General features: G+C 49.4%; 1 protein-coding gene across 3 annotated transcripts in view; it reads right to left on the bottom strand.

Moving 5' to 3' along the window:
• Nucleotides 1–22,530, bottom strand: part of homer3 (homer scaffold protein 3) — a 37,774-nt gene extending 15,244 nt beyond the window's left edge. Inside the window, exons 1-3 of one of the 3 annotated variants that reach the window (XM_033047010.1) lie at nucleotides 22,490–22,530; nucleotides 16,366–16,541; nucleotides 740–896 (exon numbers count right to left, since the gene is read on the bottom strand). In XM_033047010.1, the coding sequence (XP_032902901.1) occupies nucleotides 740–896; nucleotides 16,366–16,370 (162 nt within the window). In that variant the 5' untranslated portion in view covers nucleotides 16,371–16,541; nucleotides 22,490–22,530. Of the gene's footprint in view, nucleotides 1–739; nucleotides 897–16,365; nucleotides 16,637–22,489 lie in introns of those variants that run through there. The other 2 variants (XM_033047009.1, XM_033047008.1) reach the window with 2 other exon arrangements.
• Nucleotides 22,531–22,532: the final 2 nt, after the last annotated feature.

The following is a 22,532-nucleotide window of genomic DNA, read 5'->3' as shown; positions in this document are numbered from 1 at the left end:
ATGCAGTATACTAACTACACGCACACACACACACAAGTACTTGCATGCACACATGCTTTGTGATCTGATTGCAGTCAGAAGGTCATGCAGCGCGGAAACAGGCCCTTCGGCCCAACATGCTGACCAAGGTGCCCCATCTAAGCTAGCCCCATTTGCCTGCGTTTGGCCCGTATCCCTCTAAACCTTTCCTATCCATGGTAGACAAAGATGCTGGCGAAACTCAGCGGGTGCAGCAGCATCTATGGAGCGAAGGAAATAGGCAACGTTTCGGGCCGAAACCTTTGGTTTCGTCCCGAAACGTTGCCTATTTCCTTCGCTCCATAGATGCTGCTGCACCCGCTGAGTTTCTCCAGCATTTTTGTCTACCTTCGATTTTCCAGCATCTGCAGTTCCTTCTTAAACACTTTCCTATCGATGTACCTGTCTAGGTGTCTGAAGAAGGGTCTCGACCCGAATCGTCACCCATTCCTTCTCTCCAGAGATGCTGCCTGCCCCGCTGAGTTACTCAGCTTTTTTGTGTCTATCTTCAGGTGTCATTTAAATCCCATTATACTACCTGCCTCAACTACGTCCTCTGGCAGCTCATTCCATACGCCCACCACCCTCTGAGTGAGTGATGTGCAGTGTATTTGTGTGACCCCCCCGGGCACAGTTTCATCCCATCCCATCCCATCCCATCCCATCCCATCCCATGAGTGTGGGGTTTGTGCCTCGGACACTCTCGTTGGCCCAGGGTTACCTTGGTGCCTCCGACGCTGATGATGCGGTATACGTTGCGGGTGCTGTCGTAGAAGAAGGAGACGGTGACGGCGTGCTTGCTGGCTGGGATCCAGTTGCGTTTCGTCGTCGGGTCAATTTGGAAAACGTGGGCTCGAGCGCTGAAGATCGGCTGCTCCCTGCAACGGGAAACTACAGGTCAAAGACACGCACACAGAGTGCCGGAGTAACCCAGCGGGTCAGGCAGCAGCTATGAAGAACGTGGATAGGTGATGTTTCGGGTCGGGACCCTTCAGACTGGGAGTAGAGAGGGATGGGGGGGGGTGCAAAAAAAATGCAGGCGAGAAAAGATCAGGTCAAATCAGGGCGTGCAGGAGATGACCGCAGGCAGGGTGGTTCCCAGACTGTGGACGGTGTGATCCCGAGAGGGATACATCATTGCGAAGTATGGAACTGGTTAAATGGACAGCAAAGAAATTGGGGCTGCACAGTGGCACAGCGGTAGAGTTACTGCCTCACGCGCCAGGGACCCAGGTTCGATCCTGACTACGGGTGCTGTCTGTACGGAGTTTGTACGTTCTCCCCGTGACCGGGTGGGTTTCCTCCGGGTGCTCTGGTTTCCTCCCGCATTCCAAAGACGTGCAGGTTTGTAGGTTAATTGGCTTCTGTAAATTGCCCCCGAGAGTGTAGGATAGAACTAGAACAATGAACGGGTGATTGTTGGTCAGCGCGGACTCAGTGGGCTGAAGGGCCTGTTTCCACTCTGTATCTCTGAATTGTTTGCACGCATGGACAGAGCGGATCTATGCTGGTGATGATATGTTTAGCCCCCTGTGGCAAGGACATGATTAAGCTGGAAAGAGTGTAGTGAAGATTTACGAGAATGTTGCCAGGACTCGAGGACGTGAGCTATAGGGGGAGGTAGACGAGACTGGGACTTTGTACTTTGAAGCATCATAGACTGAGCGGTGACCTTGTAGAGGTGTATAAAAGCATGGGGAGCATGGATAGATAAGGTGGAATGTGATAAACAAGCTGGAATGTGATGTAAGTAAGGTGATAATTTCCCAGCGAAAGGGAATCAAAAACGAGAGAGTATAGGTTTATAGGAGGAAGAGACTGGAGGGGAGAGGGGGAGGGGAGGGGAGAGGGGATGAAGGGGAGAGGTGGTAGGAGTGAGGAAGAGGAAGGGGAGAAGGAAGAGACATATGGAGAGAGAGAGACAGAGAGATGGGGAGAGAGAGGAAGGATGGGAGAAAGAGGGAGATGGGGAGGAGCTAGAGAGGGAGAAGGGGAGAGAGAGGGAGGAACGAAGGGGAGATGGAGAAGGGAAGAAAAATGGAGGGAAGGGGTAAGAGAGGAAGGGACAAGAGAGGGAGTAGGGGGAAGAGAGAGATAGGGGAGAAAGAGGAAGAGAGACAATGATAGAGAGATGTACACAGACACCCCACAGATTACAGCTAGAATCCAGCTCTCTCCCCCCCCCCCCCCCCATTCCTTTGATGCTTCACTGTTATGACTAGCCACTGGCACAGGGCTGCTGAGATGGAGCCTGGTGTTGGGTTAGTTTAGCTGGGAGAGAGCTCTCCACAGTGTGACACTCGGCCCCTCCATGGCCATCAGTAACCAGGAACGATGTGCACGGTGAACCAAGCCTCACCACGGCAAACACACGCCAGAAAAACACAGGGTTGCCCAACTCTCCCCAGGTGCCGGATAGGAAACATCCCAGAGGACGGTGCTGGAGCCACTGAACCTCCAGTGATGCCAGTCAGTCCCCAGTGGAATAGCTCCTTCTTCTCACTGGAGGTTGCAATTAGTTTAAAGATAGACACAAAGTGATGGAGGAACTCAGCGGGTCAGGCAGCTTCTCTGGAGAAAAAGGACGGCTGCAATTGGCTGTGTTTAGTTTAAAGATACACCAGGAAAAAAAAAGGGAAAAAAAGCTGTACATGAAATGTAACATGTCAATATATACTAGGTATCTATGGTACCATATTATTGTACTTACTTCTAATAAAATTTTAAAAATTAAAAAATAAATAAAGATACACCCTGAAAATAGGAAAAAACCCTGTGACCAGGTGGGTTTTCTCCGGGTGCTCCGGTTTCCTCCCACACTCCAAAGATGTACAGGTTTGACAGTTAATTAACTTCTGTAAATTGTCCCTAGTGTGTAGGATAATGCTAGTGTACGGGGTGATCGCTGGTCAGCACCAACTCGGTGGGCTGAAGGACCTTCGAAACTAAATCTGTATCTCTAAACTAAAGTACAAAGTGCTGGAGGAACTCTGCAGGTCAGGCAGCATCTGTGGAGGAAATGGATAGACAATATTGCAGATTGGGAGGTAGACAAAGGTGCTGGAGAAACTCAGTGGGTGCAGCAGCATCTATGGAGCGAAGGAAATAGGCAACGTTTCGGGCTGAAGCCCTTATTCAGACTGATGTATGGGGAGATTGCAGATTGGGACCCTTCTTCATACTGGATATATCTGCAGTTGTGCAGTCAGGGTTAAAGAAACCATGATTTGAGACTGTGGACAATGAATCTAGGGTTGAGAGGAATTTTGGTATTAGGTTATTATTGTCACATGAACCAAGATACAGTGAAAATATCTCCTCCCATCCCCCCGCCCTCGGGCTCCTCCTCCTCCCTTTTTCCTTCCTTCTCCCCCCCACCCCTCCATCAGCCTGAAGAAGGGTTTCGGCCCGAAACGTCGCCTATATCCTTCGCTCCATAGATGCTGCTGCACCCGCTGAGTTTCTCCAGCATTTTGTGTACCAGTGAAAAACATTGTTTGCTACCCAGTCAAATCATACTATACATGAGCTAATCAGGTCATACACAAGTACAAGGGGTGTGGGTGGGGGAAGAGTGTGGTAGCATCAATGGTTGTGTTTTTCCCTGTAAGCACACCAACGAATGTACTAAACAACAACAAACACAAGCTCCTTTAGTCTCTCACACCAACTCTCTCTCTCGCTAACCCATCGCTCTCCTGACTGACCCCCCCCCCCCCCCCCACGCTGGCCTGGACAGAGTTGATGTGGAGAGGATGTTTCCACTAATGGGAGAGTCTAGGACCAGAGGTCCCAGCCTCAGAATTAAAGGACATTCCTTCAGGAAGGAGATGAAGAGGAATTTCATTAGTCAGAGGGTGGTGAATCTGTGGCATTCGTTGTCACAGAAGGCTGTGGAGGCCAAGTCAATGGACATTTTTAAGGCAGAGATAGATAGATTCTATCATGCAATAGTATTCATGCAAGAAAATGGGATGAAGATGGAAGGATAGATCAACCATGGCAGAATAGACCTGATGGGCTGAATGGCCTAATTCTGCTCCTATCACTTGTGAACATGACTGTTCTTAGAATACATAGAACAAAGAAAAGTAGGTGCAGGAGTAGGCCATTCGGCCCTTCGAGCCAGCACCGTCATTCAATATGATCATGGCTGGACATTCAAAATCAGTACCCCGTTCCTGCTTTCCCCCCATATCCCTTGATTCTGTTAGCCCCAAGAGTTAAATCTAACTCTCTTTTAAAAACATCCAGTGTCTTCTGTGAAAGAGAATTCCACAGATACACAACTTTCTGAGTGAAAAAGTTTTTCTCATCTCAGTCCTAAATGGCCTGCCCCTTATTCTTAAGGGGGGGGGGGGGCAATGGGACTGTCGGATTGTCTGCCTGACTCACCCTGAGGTGTATCTGACGGCTGTGCTTCCTCAGTGTGTGGAAGTCCCACATCCTCCTGTCCCCCGGTGCTGCTGCGGTAGAGAACTCAACAAGACGCCCAGCCCCCTGACAGATCGGATTCCTCCTCCCATACTCCAGTGGCCGACCGTTTGTTCTGTAACTTAATCCTTCAGTTTCAGATTGAGTGGAACCATCTGCCTTGTTAACCCTTCTGGGAATCCAATATTTTTCGGCTTATCCCAGTGGGTACGGGCCCAATACCGTCCAACCTTTCCTCAGAGAAACATCACAACAAGGGCGGCATGGTGGCGCAGCGGTAGAGCTACTGCCCACCAGCGCCAGAGACCCGGGTTCGATCCTGACCACGGGCGCCGTCTGTGCGGAGTTTGTACGTTCTCCCCGTGACCTGCGTGTGTTTTCTCCAAGATCTTCGATTTCGTCCCACACGTCCAGAGACATACAGTTTTGTAGGTTCATTGGCTTGGTACAAATGTAAATTGTCCCTAGTGTGTGTGTGTGTGTGTGTGTGTGTGTGCGTGCGTGTGTGTGTGTGTGTGTGTGTGTGTGTGTGTGTGTGTGTGTGTGTGTGTGTGTGTGCGTGTGTGTGTGATAGTGTTAGTGTGCGGGGATGGCTGGTCGGTGCGGACTCAGTGGGCCGAATGGCCTGTTTCCGTGCTGTATCTCTAAATTAAACTAACCTAAACCCTCTGTGGAATACGATTCCAAAGATTCACAATCCTGTTTTACCGGCTCAGGCCCCTTTTTCTTTTTTCCTCAAATGCCCTGAATGAATGAATGATACTCTACTGTCACGTGTGACAAGTCAGAGTGATATTCTTTGTTTTGCGTTCCCAAGGTATGCAAAGAGTCGCCATGTAAAGGCGGGACGACAAAGCTACATTTTACACAACCATTTTTAACACATTCCATTTGCGGCCCCCCTTGGTTCTCGGCTGTTCCCCCACATTCCCCCTCTACCTCCCCCGCTGGTGACCTCCTTCTCCATTGCACTCCCAATCGCTCCTCTCCAATTCCCCTCTCAATGGCTACTTTTCTTTTTACCTTAATTGCCCCTCTCCTCTTCGTAAGATCATAAATGACAGGAGCAGAATTAGTCCATTCGGCCGATCAAGTCAACTCCGCCATTCAATCATGGCTGATCTATCTCTCCCTCCTAAGCCCATTCTCCTGCCTTCTCCCCCTAACCTCTGACACCTGTCCCTCTTCCTCCCAATTACCCCCTCCTCTTCCCCCACTGGCTATCCTCTTGCTCCTAGTCAACCTTCTCCATTAAACGAATCTTATAGACACATCTAACATTCTTAAGGGATTGGACAGGCTAGATGCAGGAAAAATGTTCCCGATGTTGGAGGAGTCCAGAACCAGAGGTCACAGTTTAAGAATAAGGGGCAGGCCATTTAGGACTGAGATGAGGAAAAAAACGTTTTCACCCAGAGTTGTGAATCTGTGGAATTCTCTGCCACAGAAGGCAGTGGAGGCCAATTCAAGAGAGAGTTACATTTAGCTCAGAGCTAAAGGAATCAAGCGATAAGGGGAAAAAGCAGGAACGGGGTACTGATTTTGCATGATCAGCCAAGATCACATTGAATGGTGGTGCTGGCTCGAAGGGCCAAATGGCCTACTCCTGCACCTATTTTCTATATAATCGCCATCTCCTCTTACCCCTAACAGTTCCTCTCCTTTTCCCCTTCCCCAATGGTCCTCTCCATTTTCTCTCAGTGCCTCCTCTCCCCCAGCAACAGACCCTCTACACTTTCCCCCAAATGGACCTCCCCATTTACCCATCCGATACTCAATGGCCCTTTGGCCCTACTTCCCATTAACTCTTCTCCCATGATGGCTCCTAGATTGGTCTCCCTACAAATTCCTCCCCGCCCCCCCCCCCCTTTATAGCCCCTGCTTCTTGGTCCCTCCCTCCCACGGCCATGTTCTCCATACCCACCCCCTCCTCGCCCCCTGCTCCACCTGTCTGCCCCCCTAGCCCCTACCCCCTTCCCTGCTTGCTCCTCCCCCCTCCTGCACATAATTCCACCGCCTGCCCCTAACCCCGTCTCCTCAGCCACCTCTTGCCTGTCCCCTGCCCACCCTCCCTACCAACTGCTCACCCCTCTCCCATCTTCTGTCCGACCCGCCCCCCACCCCATCACCCCTCCCCCGCGCTCCCTTGCCCCACCCCTCCCGTCCCCCGCCCTATCACTCCCCTCCCCGTCTTCCCCTGCCCCAAACACTCCAACCCCCCCCGCCCCCTCCACCACCTCGTGCCCATCCCGTCCCCCTCCCTGCCCACTGCTCACCCCTCTCCCACCTCCTGCCCATGCATCCCCTCCCCCCACCTCCTGCCCATCTCTCCCCTCCCCGCCCCCTCCCCCACCCTGCCCGCCCCCTCCCCCAGGGTTTAATTTCTCAAGGCCACGATTATAAAAAGGCAGCAGAGCCTCAGCTGCTGGCCTGGTTTCTAATCCCAGCAGTGCCACGTCTTGTGACATTCAGTCACGTGGAGAGAAAGCTGTGGTACAGAGAGGACATTTATCTGTGTCAGCTGCAGGGAGGAGCTGGGGTGAGGAGGGGGGACAGAGGGGGGGGGGGGTAGAGGTAGAGAGCGGGTGGGTAGAGAGGGGGGGGAAAAGGGGGGGGGAGAGGAGGGGGGAGAAAGGGGGGGAGAGAGTAGGGGGGAGAGGGGAGGGGGCGAGAGGAGGGGGGCGAGAGGAGGGGAGAGAGGGGGAAGAGAGGGAGGGTAGAACAGAGGGGCAGAAAGGGTGGGAGAGCAGAGAGTGGGAAAGGGGAGGGAGAAGAGAAGTGGGGTGGTGGGTGGGGGGGGAAGACCAGAGGGGTGAAAGTGAGGAGTGAAAGTGAGGAGGGACGAGAGGAGAAAGAGGTGAGGCAAGGACGGGGGGGGGGGGGGGGGCAGAGAGGGGGAGACACAGAAGGGGTAGACAGAGAGGCAAGAGGAGGGAGAGAGAGAGAGCAGGAGGGGAGTAAGGGATGGACGTGAGACAGACGGACAGAAGCAGAGATGTTTCGGGTTTTTTATCACCTCTGTGCCCGATGGAAGTAATGCTGGGATATCTTGGAAAATGGACTGTTACATACAACTCCACAGACCCTCGTGACTAGCATTGATCTTGAGTGTCTGAGATTCAGTAGATATTACAGTAAATATTTCAGTAGATAGTACAGGATCTGTCAGTTCACAATCACCAGTCTGAGTGACCATAAAACCTCCTCACACTCCCCAACATCAGCAACTAACATTTATCTTCACCCCGCAAGTCGTTTACACATTACACTGCAGAGGTAGCGTCACTGTTGTCTCGATAAAAGCCTCCGAATCCACACACACACACACACACAATACGTGAAGCCATATCATGTTCCTCTCCCAAGCCCACGGCCTGATCCACCGTATTACACTCAGTCATCTACTGCAGCAGGCTTTAGAGATACAGGGTGGAAACAGGCCCTTCGGCCCACTGAGTCTGGGCCAACCAGCGATCACCCCGGATACTAGCACTACCCTACACATTAGGGACAATTTACCATGCACAGATGCCAATTAATCTACAAACTGTTGGATTGTTCTTCCTGAGCAGCTATTTGTTGTGCGGCCGGTAGTTTTCTCACAGATTAAATAAGACCACGATAACTTCTTGGCCATTTCCATTTTACATTCAACTCAGTCTCGGCCGAATAACCATCCCTCCCTGCCCTCTCCATCCTTCTTCTCTTCCAGCAACAACCGCTTCTTTGCTTTGCAATCTTTACATCGTCTAATTAATTACTGACATTTCTTGAAATTAGTTGCCACGTGCCTGGGTTTCGAGATCTCTGTCGACCTCCCGGTGGCCTGGATAGAGTGGATGTGGAGAAGTGGATGTTTCTACAAGCGGGAAAGTCTCTGACCAGAGGTCAAGGCCTCATGATTAAAGGACGTTCCTTTAGGAAGGAGATGACGAGGGACGTCTTTAGTCAGAGGGTGGTGAATCTGCAGAATTAATTGCCACAGAAGGCTGCGGAGGCCAATGGATATTTTTAAGGCAGAGATAGAGGGGTTCTTGATTAGTACGGGTGTCAGGGTTATGGGGAGAAGGCAGGAGAATGGGGTTGAGAGGGGAAGATAGATCAGCCACGGTTGAATGGTGGAGTAGACTTGATGGGCCGAATGGCCTAATTCTGCTCCTATCACTTATAGCACACCCACTCTCCTTCCCCTATGTGCTCTTCCAAAGAGTCTGCAAACTGCTGGACACAATCCGATCACTTCAAGCAGAGAAAGATGCCAGGAATCCGATACAAAGCCACTGCCTGCAGTGATGGCCACGTCTGCTGAGCTTTAGATTTAGTGTGGAGAAACAGCACGGAAACAGGCCCTTCGGCCCACCAGGTCCACGCCAACCATCCATCACCCATTTACACTAGCTCTATATTATTCAATTTTCTCATCCACTCCCTACAAACTAGGGGCAATTTTACAGAGGGTCATTTATCCTACAAACCCGCAGGTCTTTGGGATGTGGGAGGAAACTGGAGCACCCAGAGAAAACCCACACGGCCACGGGGAGAACGTGCGAACTCCACACAGACAGCAGCACCTGAGGTCAGGATCGGACCCGGGTCTCTGGCACTGTGATGCAGCAGCTCTACCCGCTGCGCCACTAGATCACCCAGCACAGCCACAACTAGCATTGTATCCTGGAATCAAACTCATTCCAGGCTCTGCATTGTTCCAGATGTTAAATACTCTTGGAGAGAGAAGAAAAAATCACTGGATTACTGATTACTGGAGCTTGAACCGTTTTCTAAATTCCACAGTTCGACTAAACAACAATTCAGGGAGACACAAGAAACTGCAGGTGGTGCAATCTTGAGCAAAGCCCACAATGTTGGAGGAACTCAGTCAGCATTATGTCAGGCAGCATCTGTGGAGGGAATGTACAGATGACGTTTCTGGTCGGGTCCTCACAATTCAACTCTGTGCCCTGAGGATGCAATTCATTGTCAAACGCACTTTGTAAAGTTAACAGGGACATAGGTGTTTTTTAACAGCAGAACAATATGCCATGTTAAATTATGCAATATAAAACAACAAACTCTTTGTTGCATTGAACAATTGAACATGCAGCAACCATAACAAGTAGCTTATATAAACACCATAAAAACTACGCCAGCACACTTTGCTGAGGTGCGAGTAAACCAAAGATGAAGTTAAACCAAGGAAGAATTTTACTGGGGAGTGATAGCCTAAGGTTGAGCTGAATAATTGGCTTTTGACTGGGGACTTATAGGAAGAGGGAGTAGGTAGAGAGATGGAGAATCTCAATAGACAACAGGTGCAGGAGTAGGTCATTCGGCCCTTCGAGCCAGCACCACCTTTCAATGTGATCATGGCTGATCATCCCCAATCAGTACCTCATTCCTGCCTTCTCCCCATATCCCCTGACTCCGCTATTTTTAAGAGTCCTATCTAGCTCTCTCTTGAAAGCATCCAGAGAACCCGCCTCCACCGCCCTCTGAGTTTATTCAACACTCTCACCACTCTCCGTGAGAAAAAGTGTTTCCTCGTCTCCGTTCTAAATGGCTTACTCCTTATTCTTAAACTGTGGCCCCTGGTTCTGGACTCCCCCAACATCGGGAACATGTTTCCTGCCTCTAGGTGTCCAAACACTTAACAATCTTATAAGTTTCAATGAGATTCCCTCTCATCCTTCGAAACTCCAGAGTGTACAAGCCCAGCTGCTCCATGCTCTCAGCATATGACAATCCCGCCATCCCGGGAATTAACCTTATGGAATTCCCCCCTTAAGGAGGGAATTCCAGAGCTCGGAAACATAGAAAAATAGGTGCAGGGGTAGGCCATTCGGCCCTTCGAGCCAGCACCGCCATTCAATATCATCATGGCTGATCATTTAAAATCAGTACCCCGTTCCTGCTTTTTCCCCATAACCCTTGATTCCTTTAGCTCCAGGAGCTAAATCTAACTCGCTCTTGAAATCTTAGATTCAAGGAGGCTTACCTCATAGCTTTAGTTTGGTTTAGATATTCAATCTGGAAACAGGCCCTTCGGCCCACCGAGTCCAGGCCAACCAGCGATCACCAATACACTAGTTCTATCCTACACTCTAGGGGCAATGTACAGGAGTCAATTAACCTATGAACCCGCACGTCTTTGTAATGTGGGAGGAAACCGGAGCACCCAGAGAAATCCCAGGCAGTCACAGGGAGAAGTTACAAACTCCATACAGACAGCACCCGTAGTGAGGATCAAACCCAGATCTCTGGCACTGTAAGGAAGCAACTCTACCGCTGCACCACCATGCTACTAATGAAGAAACAATTAAAATCATGTATGATCGAGATGCCAGAGTGGAGGGGTGTGGTGATGTACAGGACATAGAATAGTACAGTGTAGGAACACGCTCTTCAGCACACAATGTCTGTGCCGAACATGATGCCAAGTTAAGTTAATCTCCTCTGCCAGCATGTGATCCATATCCTTCCATTCCCCTGCATATCCACATGCCCATCTAAAATCCTCTTAAATGCCACTATCATATCTGCCTCCACCACCCTCCCCCCGGCATCACGTTCCAGACACCCACCACCTTCTGTGTTAAAAAACATGCATATTTTCCTCTCTAACCGTCACAATTTGCCTTCTAGTCTTTGACATTTCCACCCTGGATAAACGTCTGATGTTGGGGAGATTGGGCAGCACAGTGATGCAGCTGGTATAGCCGCTACCGCACAGCGCCAGAGACCCAGGTTCGATCCTGACCTCGGGTGCTGCCTGTGTGGAGTTTGCACGTTCTCCCTGTGACCATGTGGGTTTTCTCCGTGTGCTCTGGTTACCTCCCACTTGCCAAAGGCGTGTGGGTTTATGTTGGTCGGTCGCTGAAAACTGCCCTTAGTGTGTAGGGAAGATAGACACAAAAAGCTGGAGTAACTCAGCAGGACAGGCAGCATCTCTGGAGAGAAGGAATGGGTGACATTTTGGGTTGAGACCCTTCTTCAGGCGTTTCGCAACCCGAAACGTCACCCATTCCTTCTCGCCAGAGATGCTGCCTGTCCCGCTGAGTTACTCCTGCTTTTTGTGTCTATCTTTGGTTTAAACCAGCATCGAGTGTGTAGGGAGTGGGTGAGAAAGTGAGGTGACATAGAACCAGTGTGAATGGGTGGTCGGCGTGGACTCGGTGGACCGAAGGGCCTGTTTCCACGCTGTACCTTTAGACAATAGACAATAGGTGCAGGAGTAGGCCATTCGGCCCTTCGTGCCAGCACTCTATTCAATTCAATTAGATGTAGGGCTATTTAAGAATACGGAGTAAGCCAATTAGATCGGAGACGAGGAAACACTTTTTCTCACAGAGAGTGGTGAGTCTGTGGAACAGCGGTGAAGGCAGGTTCTCTGGATGCTTTCAAGAGAGAGCTAGATAGGGCTCTTAAAAATAGCGGAGTCAGGGGATATGGGGAGAAGGCAGGAACGGGGTACTGATTGGGGATGATCAGCCATGATCACATTGAATGGCGGTGCTGGCTCGAAGGGCCGAATGGCCTACTCCTGCACCTATTGTCTATTGTCTATTGACTGAAGATGATCAAGTTAATTCAAGGGAAAAGCTCCCACGACACTCCCCAGCAGGGTCAAGATGGGATGGGTACAGAGCAGCAGGGATGAGGTGGTGTACCAGATGCTAGGTTGGTGTAACCACAACCCTATCAGGTGAACTTCATAGCAAAAGGATTTGAGTATAGGAGCAGGGAGGTTCTACTGCAGTTGTACAGGGTCTTGGTGAGACCACACCTGGAGTATTGCGTACAGTTTTGGTCTCCAAATCTGAGGAAGGACATTATTGCCATAGAGGGAGTGCAGAGAAGGTTCACCAGACTGATTCCTGGGATGTCAGGACTGTCTTATGAAGAAAGACTGGATAGACTTGGTTTATACTCTCTAGAATTTAGGAGATTGAGAGGGGATCTTATAGAAACTTACAAAATTCTTAAGGGGTTGGACAGGCTAGATGCAGGAAGATTGCTCCCGATGTTGGGGAAGTCCAGGACAAGGGGTCACAGCTTAAGAATAAGGGGGAAATCCTTTAAAACCGAGATGAGAAGAACTTTTTTCACACAGAGAGTGGTGAATCTCTGGAACCCTGCCACAGAGGGTAGTCGAGGCCAGTTCATTGGCTATATTTAAGAGGGAGTTAGATGTGGCCCTTGTGGCTAAGGGGATCAGAGGGTATGGAGAGAAGGCAGGTACGGGATACTGAGTTGGATGATCAGCCATGATCATATTGAATGGCGGTGCAGGCTCGAAGGGCCGAATGGCCTACTCCTGCACCTAATTTCTATGTTTCTATGTTTCTATGAACTGGTCATGTCAATGAAATCCAAAAAGGGGATATAAAAATAAAAACAGGTTAATTGGCATGGACAAGAATACAGCTACCAAATCTCAAGTGGGGTGGAGGCGTTGAGAACAAATTCTCAGTAAAAGCAATTAACAGCAACAAGAGAATGGTTAAACAATGGCAGGAATGAACCCGGTGTGAAGGATGTTCCAGTTTGCTCGAGTGAAGGTTATCGGGGATAAAGCTGAAATACATGGAAATGTGGCAGAGAACAACCTGGCATGGGCAAGGATTCCAGACAGTTTTCCTCCACCGAAAAACCACAAAGTGCTGGGGTAACTCAGCGGGTCAGGCAAGCATCCCCAGAAAACATAGGTGAGGCACGGTGGAGCTGTTGCCATACAGCACCAGAGACCCGGGTCTGATCCTGACCACGGGTGCTTGTCTGTACGGAGTTTGTACGCTCTCCCCCACCGTGACTGCGTAGTAGGTTCTCTCCGGGGATGCTCCGGTTACCTCCCACACTCCGAAGATGTTTAAGAAGGAACTGCAGATGCTGGAAAATCGAAGGTACACAAAAATGCTGGAGAAACTCAGCGGGTGCAGCAGCATCTATGGAGCGAAGGAAATAGGCAACGTTTCGTCCCGAAACCCTTCCGGGTTTCGGCCCGAAACGTTGCCTATTTCCTTCCCGAAACGTCGCCTATTTCCTTCGCTCCATAGATGCTGCTGCACCCGCTGAGTTTCTCCAGCATTTTTGTGTACACTCCAAAGATGTACAGGTTTGGAGGTAAATTGGCTTTGGTAAAATTGTAAATTGTCCCTTGTGTGTAGGATAGTTGCCTAGTTGTGTATGCAGTGATTGTTGGTCGGCGCAGACACGGTGGGCTCAAGGGCCAGTTCCACACTGTATCTCTAAAGTCGAAAGACTTCAAAGCACTGAAGAAGGATCCCGACCCGAAATGTCACCTACCCATGTTCTCCAGAGATGCTGCCAGAGTTACTCCAGCACGTTTTGTCTTTTTTTTTGTCAACCAACATCTGCAATTCCCTGTGCCTATAACTTTCCCTTACAATAGCAGAATTGAATCAATTCACAGTCCTGCCATCAATGTTTTATTGGGTGGTTATTTTTTATATTAAGGATTAATTTAGTTTGGTTTAGAGATACAGCACGGAAACAGGCCCTTCGGCCCACCGAGTCTGCGCCGACCAGCTATCCCCGTACATAACACTATCTTACTACACACTCTAGGGACAATCGACAACATTTACCGAAGCCAATTAACCTACCAACCTGCACGTCCTTGGAATGGGATAGAAAACCGGAGCGCCTGGAGAAAACCCACGGGGTCACAGGGAGAACGTACAAACTCCGTACAGACAGCACCCATGGTTAGGATTGAACCCGGGTCTCTGGCGTTGTAAGGCAGCAGCTCTACCGCTGCGCCACTGTGCCACCCCTACCCAAATCTGCCTACATGTTCTCAAAACTTAAGGTAAAACCAGTACCCTGGTTCTCCAGGCTGTGGAAACTGTGTCTGCGAACGGTACCCGGGTTTAGCTGTAAATGGATCAAATTTCTGGGATAGTTAAAAGATAAATACCTTCTGTGACTCAAAGTATGGGTTCTAGTGCTGAGAATCCTCGATATAAATCATGCCAATGGCACCCGAGGCTCCCGATGAGAGGCTGGTGATTCTTTCCTCCCCCAGTATGAATCCTTACTGATTTACTGTGGTGAGATGGACTCACACACAGAGTTCCACTCTGCTCCTCTCTGTGTTGTTATGCTCCTGCGCGCTGTCTCTCACAGTCTGAAGAAGGGTCTCGACCTGAAACGTCACCCATTCCTTCTCTCTGGTGATGCCGCCTGTCCCACTGGGTTACTCCAGCATTTTGTGTCTATTCTCACCACCAAGGGTCCGTTCCCAGGGACACATTCGGAGACGGCCATCGAGTGCGACCGGAAGATCATCAACTCGGTGAAAGATGCTCTTAGGTCTGGCCCGAAACCTGTTGACCTCCCAGCGGAGCGAGATGTCCGTCGGGGAATGTTGTCGACTGGCCCACTCCAGACTGCAAGGGTACGTGCTGAGGGGCCCACAGAAGCCCGGTGCAGCCAACGGCAAGGCTCTGTGGGGGAGGACCACAGTCTTGGGACCCTCTGCAACTGGACATCGTGGGGGAGGGGGTGGGGGGGGGGAGGCAGGGTCTGGTGGAGACGCCCCTCAAACAGGGGAAGGGATATCACCCCGGGGGGGGGGGGGGGGCACATGTGTGGCAAGGGTGCTGGGTGTAATGATAGTTTGTGAACATTACTGAATCTAACACTAATGAACGTATAAACGCTGAGAATGTCAGAAGAGTTTTTGCCCTGTTCTTGTTTTGTATAAATTTTTTATAACCCTGAATAAAGTTTATTTTTGGAGACAAAAATCAAGAGTCGAGAGTGTTTAATTGTCACAAGCACCGACAATGGAACAATGAGATTCTTCCTTGCACAGTTTAATAGCACCCGCATATATACCCACAGATATATATAATAATCCAAAAATTCAATACATGCATAACCTTAATACTCATGCATATTAATGCAAAATGCAACTAAAAATCCAGACCACAGAAGTTCACGGTTGCTGAGGTAATCCATCTCCCACTGCCTCCCTCTCTATTCAAATGTCACATTGTACATGTCTGACTCGTTCTCTGTTTCCCACTCTCCACTCTACTGAATGTGGGTCAGTTACTCTTCCCTCTCCTTTTTCATTCTTTGACTTCTCACCCTCCCCTTCTCCCTCATCGTCACTCTCCCGCCCACAACTCATTGCTCCATCCCTCCTGCGTGCTCTCCCTCACTCCACCTCTCCCACTCCCATTCTACTTTTTCTTCTCCCCTTCTTCCCACCCTTCCACCTTTCTTCACCCCATCAATCACTCTTTGTATCACTCCCTCACTCTTCAATTCTGTCCCTCACTCCCTCCTTCAGTCTCTCTCTCACTCCTTCAGTCTCTCTCTCACACACCCCCTCCTCTCTCTCTCACACACACACACATACACACACACACACACACACAGAGGCATCTCAGGTTGGCACCCCTCCTTAGTCCATTTCCCTCCACAGATGCTGCCTGAGCCGCTGAGTTCCTCCAGCACTTTGTATTTGGCTCTAGATTCTCACATTAGCATCCTCTTGTGTCTTCTTGTTCCCCGTTCTCTCTGCTTCTCTTTCTAATTGCCACGATTGTTTCATCAATCTTCCTTTCCTTCTTCCCTTCCCCTCCCTCCATAATCTCCCTCTCTTCTCCTCCTCCTCCTCCCCATCCCCCCTTCCTTCCTTCCTTCCACGCTCTGCCTCCCTCCTTCTCCTCCCCCCTACCCTTCCCTCACTCCCCCATCCTCACCCCCTTCCCTTCTCCTCCCCCTGATTCCACCTCTTTTCCCCCTTTACTCTTTCTCACCCTCTCTCACTCCCTTTCTCTCCTCTCCTCCTCTCCCCTTTCTCTCTTTCTATCTCTCTTCCACTCTTTCGCTCCCTCCCTCCTTCTCTCTCTCTCGGACTTTCTCCCACTTTCTCTCACTCACCCCATGTTTATCTCCAGCAGCCGCTTCCTCTCTCGCCGTTTCCGCGAGTCCCGCCGCTCCGGTTCCTTGCGCCGGTTGGCCGCGCTGGGCTCAGGGTGGTCCGGGCTGGCCGCTGCCTCCGGCGCCGGCTGCCCGCTGCCTGTCCCCGGGCTCCAAGCCGCTGCTCCGCTCGCTGCCTGCATCAGAACAAAGTAACTAACGGGTCTCCCAATACAGCTCGCTGCTGCCGTCTGCGGGGGGGAGCGAGAGAGAGGGAGGGAGAGGAATGGGAGGGAGAGACGGACTGGGACAGACAGAGAGAGGGAGGGAGGGAGGGCCGGAGAGGAGAGAAAGAGGGAGGGAGGGAGGGAGCAAGAGAGAGACAGAGTGGGAGGGGAAGGGTGGAGAGAAGAAGGGAGGAAAAGCAGGAAGGGGGTAAAAGTGGGGAAGGAGGGAATATGGGAGGGAGGGAAAGGGGGAAAGAGAGGAAAAAGTGGGGAGATGGGGAGGGAGGGAGAGAGTGAAAGTGGCGAAGGAGGGAAAGATAGAAAAGGGGAAGGGAGTGAATGAATGAAAGAGGAGATGGGAGATGCGAAGGTTAGTAGGAGGTTGGAAAGTTGTAGGGAGGGGAAGATGGAGGGGAGTTGGGAAGGAAAGAGGTAGGGGAGAGGGAGTGATGGAGGGGAGAGAGTGAGAGAGAGACAGGTGGAGAGGGGGAGATGGGTGGGAAAGTGGAGGAGAGAGCGGGAGGGGCGAAATGGTAGAATGAGATGAATCTGTGGAGGCCAAGTCAATGGATATCTTTAAGGTGGAAATCGACGGATTCTTGATTAGTACGGGCATCAGGGGGTTATGGGGAGAGGGCAGGGGGGTGGGGTTGGCAGGGAAAGATAGATCAGCCACGACTGAATGGTGGAGTAGACTTGATGGGCCGAATGGACTCATTCTGCTCCAGAACGTATGGATTTATGGAAGAGGGTGAGAATGAGAGGGGAGGAATTGTCATAAGGGATAGGAGTAAAATTAGGCCATTCGGCCCATCAAGTCTACTCTGCTATTCAATCATGGCTGATCCATCTCTCCTTCCTAACTCCGTGCTCCTGCCTTCTCCCCGTAACCTCTGACACCTGTACTAATCAAAAATCTATTATTTATCTCTGCCTTAAAAATGTCCACTGACTTGTCCTCCACAGCCTTCTGTGGCAAAGAATTCCACAGATTCGCCGCCCTCCGACTAAAGAATTGTGGTGAAGGAGCAGAGAGGAAGGAAAGGTGTGTGGCAGGATGAGTGGATGGGGGAGATTTGTGGCTGATGGGAGACCAAGGAAGGGAGTGAAGCACGAGGCAGTGAAAAGTGATTCGCGGTTGGGAGAAGGAGCATATAGAAAAAAACGAGGAAAGTAAATAGAAATAAATTTTACTGAACCAACGTCCATTCCACATCTGCCTTTGAAATCACATTGAGATTGCAATGTGGTGCATGTCCTTATTGGCAGTCCTGTCTCTGCACTCTGGATGACCTCGGACCCAAGATTCAAGATCAAGATTCAAGAGAATTTATTGTCATGTGTCCCTGGTAGGACAATGAAATTCTTGCTTTGCTTCAGCACAACAGAACATAGTAGGCGCAGCAGCATCTATGGAGCGAAGGAAATAGGCGACGTTTCGGGTCGAAACCCTTCTTCAGGGTCTGAAGAAGGGTTTCGGCCCGAAACGTCGCCTATTTCCTTCGCTCCATAGATGCTGCTGCACCTGCTGAGTTTCCCCAGCAATTTTGTGTACCTTCGATATTCCAGCATCTGCGGTTCCTTTTTGAACACAGAACATAGTAGGCATTGACTACAAAACAGATCAGTGTGTCCATATACCATTATATAAATATGTACACACATGGATAAATAAACTGATAACGTGCAAATAACAGATAATGGGCTATTAATGTTCAGAGTTTTGTCCGAGCCGAGTTTCATAGCCTGATGGCTGTGGGGAAGTGGCTATTCCTGAACCTGGTCGTTGCAGTCTTCAGGCTCCTGGATTCTTCAGTGGGATTGGCGTTTGTGTAATCCCCACTTCTCCAGGGAAGAGAAAGGGAAAATTACAATCTGCATCTCAGGAATATCATGGGGGTGAATGAAGGCGGTGAGAAATGGGGGAAGGTGGGAAGGGGAGGATTGGCGTAGAGAGGTAGAGAGAAAGTAGGGAGAGGAGAGAGAGAAAGAGAGATGCGTGGGGGGAGGGGAGGGGGTTACATAGTTATCACACACTCGGTAGACAGAAATGCTGGAGAAACTCAACGGGTGAGGCAGCATCCATGGAGCGAAGGAAATAAGCGACGTTTCGGGTCGAGACCCTTCTTTAAACACTCTGTTGGTGATTATTTCTCCGTGGCTAAAACTAGAAAGTTGATTTGATATGTTTGTAATCTGATAACCCGTGCCTGCCTTCTCCCCATATCCCCTGACTCCACGAGCCCCCAGAGCTCCATCTAACTCTCTCTTAAATCCATCCATCATTCTGACTCTTAATTCACGCTTCACACCATGTTCACAGGTTCTAGGAGCAGAATTAGGCCATTGTGTAAATCCAATCCCCAGTGTGTAGATCCAACAATTGAGGTTGTGTTTAGAATTAGGCCATTCGGCCCATCAAGTCTACTCCGCCATTCAATCATGGCTAATCTATCTCTCCCTTTCAGCCCCATTCTCCTGCCTTCTCCCAATAACCCTTAACATAGAAACATAGAAAATAGGTGCAGGAAGAGGCCATTCGGCCCTTCGAACCAGCATCGCCATTCATTGTGATCATCGCTGATCGTTCCCTATCAATAACCCGTGCCTGCCTTCTCCCCATATTCCTTGACTCCACCAGCCCCTAGAGCTCTATCTAACTCTCTCTTAAATCCATCCAGTGACTTGGCCTCCACTGCCCTCTGTGGCAGGGAATTTCACAAATTCACAACTCTCTGGGTGAAAAAGTTTTTTCTCACCTCAGTCTTAAATGATCTTCCCTTTATTCTAAGACTGTGGCCCCTGGTTCTGGACTCGCCCAACATTGGGAATATTTTTCCTGCATCTAGCTTCCTGCATCTAGCTTGCATGCAGCTAGATTTTTCCTGCATTCAGCTGCCCCTAAAAACCCATCTCGGGGAAGTGCTGTCCACATTCCCATCACTTTCTGGGAAAAGGAGCCCATCCTGAATTCCTGATCGGATTTAATAGCGAGCGATCGAGATGGGATCAATGCAGGGCCAAAAACAATGGATCGGGCCTCTCTCTGCTATAAATGAAAAAAATATCATGTATGAATGCACTCGCAAACCCTTTCATAATTTTAAAAGTCGAGATAACATTGTCTCTCAAGCCTCTGTTCACCAGGGATATACATCTGGCTTATTCAGCGTTTTCGCTATGATTAATGAGATGTCTGGTAACTTCATATTTTCGTTGTACTAATCGCTGATGTCTTCATCATCTTATATAGACGTGAACTGTGCAGTATTAAGTTTAGTTTAGAGATACAGCGCGGAAACCAGCCATTCGGCCCACCGAGTCCGTGCCGACCAGCTAGTCCCGTACATTAACACAATCCTACACACACTAGGGATAATTTACAAGTATACCAAACCAATTAACCTACAAATCTGTACGCCTTTGGAGTGTGGGAGGAAATCGGAGCTTCGGGAGAAAACCCACACAGGCCACGGGTGCGAACCTGACTACCGGTGCTGTCTGTAAGGAGTTTGCACTTTCTCCCTGAGACCGCGTGGTTTTCTCCGGGTGCCCCGGTTTCCCCCCCACACTCCAAAGGCGTACAGATTTGTTGGGTAAATGGCATTGGTAAAATTGTAACTTATCCCTAGTGTGTGTGTGTGTGTGTAGGATAGTGTCAGTGTGCAGGGATGTCTGGTCAGCGCGGACTCGATGGGCCGAAGGGACTGTTTCCACTTTCCACACTGTATCTCTAAACTAAACTTAAATTAGGTCACCTGGAGGAAAGCCATCGGTGCGTGGACACCCACGTGGTCACAGGGGGAATGTGCAAACTCTGCAGCTTTGCTCTGCACGAACAACTCCTGACGTCATGATCTAACCCAGGACCCTGTCGCAGTGAACTAATCTTTTCTAATCTGCTACTTCATGCGTGTGTTTTGTCTGTAATTTCCATTTGTCATGAACTTATGGCACATTCTTTATTGTCTAGCTCTTAGTTTAGTTTAAAGGTACAGTATGGATACAGGCCTTCCGGCCCACCGAGTCCACACCGACCATCGATCACCCTTTCACACTAGTTCCAGTGAATCTGAAGAACGGCTCCTACCCGAGATGCCACCTATTCCTTTTCTCCGGAGATGCCGCTGACCCGCTGAGTCACTCAGCATTTTGTGTTCATCTTTGGTATAAACCAGCATCTGCAGTTCCTTCCTATGCACCAGTTCCATGTTATCTCACTTTTGCATCCACACCGGCAGCAATTTCCAGAAGCCATTTAACCTGCAAACCCGCAGGTCTTTGGGATGTGGGAGGAAACCGCAGTACCCGGGGGAAACCCACGTGGTCACAGGGAGTACGAGCAAACTCCACACAGACGGCACCTGTGGTCAGGATCGAACACTGGCGCTGGGAGGCAGCATCTCTACCAGATACAGCTCTTTAGTGGGTGAGTTATCTTCAAACCTCTACAGATGGACTTTAAGACTTTTGCCTTCCATCACAGTGAGGAGGACCTGGTAGACTCACTGTTGTGGATGTTAAATCTGTGTTTATTGTGTGTTTTGTTATTTTATTCTATGTTATGACTGCAAGGTACGAAATTTCGTTCAGACTGAAAAGTCTGAATGACAATAAAGCATACTTTACTTTACTGATTGCCATTTGAAATATTTCCCATTGTTTTTTTTGTCAATGGAGATTTTATTCATAAAATTATTCTTAATTATTATTATTATTTTTTAAATTGCCTACATTTTGGAATGAAAACATCTCGTCTGACAAGGCCCTTTGGATGGGTCAAACCAGAGGCTTCAACAGTGTGATCTCCAGCTTGTTTCCAATGTAATGACTGGAGATCATCTTTCTGTTCCTGCTATTAATAGACCTCTATGCATTGGTTAGATACTCAATGGGCCGAGTTTACAAAGACTTTTGCTTTAGCTATTTCATCATCAAAGATGCATGTGTAAAACTTCATTCCCTGTCCATAATACCCGAATCCGGACTAAATTTTACCTGCACTTAATCTGCCCACCTTACTTATTTGGTCACAAAGTGCCGGAGTAACTCAACGGGTCAGAAACACAGAACGGCAGATGCTGATCGATACCAAAGATAGACACAAAGTGCTGGAGAAATTCAGTAGGTCAGAAATCCAGCATCCCTGGAGAACATGGATAGGTGACGTTTTGGGTCGAGACCCTTCTTCAGACAGATACGTTTTGTGTCAACCTTAGGTTTAAACCAGCATCTGCAGTTCCTTCCTACATATTGTATTGTATTGTATTCAAATTTATTGTCATTGTCTCAGTTAGAGACAACGAAATGAATTTCCCTTACAGGCAGTATCATAAAAATAAATAAATAATAATAAATAATAAAACATATTAAAAATAAAATAGAATTAAAAAAAAAAAAGCACAAACTGAGTAAGGTATTGCCATTGTACAAGTAGTAGAAACAAATAACTACAGATGCTGGTAAAAACACAAAAGAAGACAAAGTGCTGGAGTAACTCAGCAGGTCGCATCTCTGGTGGGAAGGAATGGGTGACATTTCGGGTCTGAAGAAGGGTCTCGACCCGAAAGGTCAACCGTTCCTTCTTTCCCGAGATGTCGCCTGACCCAATGAGTTACTCCAGCACTCTGTGTCTATGTTCCGTGTAAACCAACATCTGCAGTTCCTTCCTACAAAAATCACCGGACTCTTAGGGTTGTCGACCCATTCCTTCTCTCCAGAGATGCTGCCTGACCCACTGAGTTACTCCGGCACTTTGTGTCCCCCTCCCCCTCATCCTCATCCTTCCTACAAAAATCACCTGACTCATAGGGTTGTCGACCCATTCCTTCTCTCCAGAGATGCTGCCTGACCCACTGAGTTACTCCGGCACTTTGTGTCCCCCTCCCCCTCATCCTCATCCTTCCTACAAAAATCACCGGACTCTTAGGGTTGTCGACCCATTCCTTCTCTCCAGAGATG

Source organism: Amblyraja radiata, chromosome 29 (genome assembly GCF_010909765.2).
Source record: "Amblyraja radiata isolate CabotCenter1 chromosome 29, sAmbRad1.1.pri, whole genome shotgun sequence".
NCBI classification, from domain to species: domain Eukaryota; kingdom Metazoa; phylum Chordata; class Chondrichthyes; order Rajiformes; family Rajidae; genus Amblyraja; species Amblyraja radiata.
Note: the sequence above shows the minus strand (reverse complement) of the source record. Positions and strands in the feature narration are given on the sequence as shown.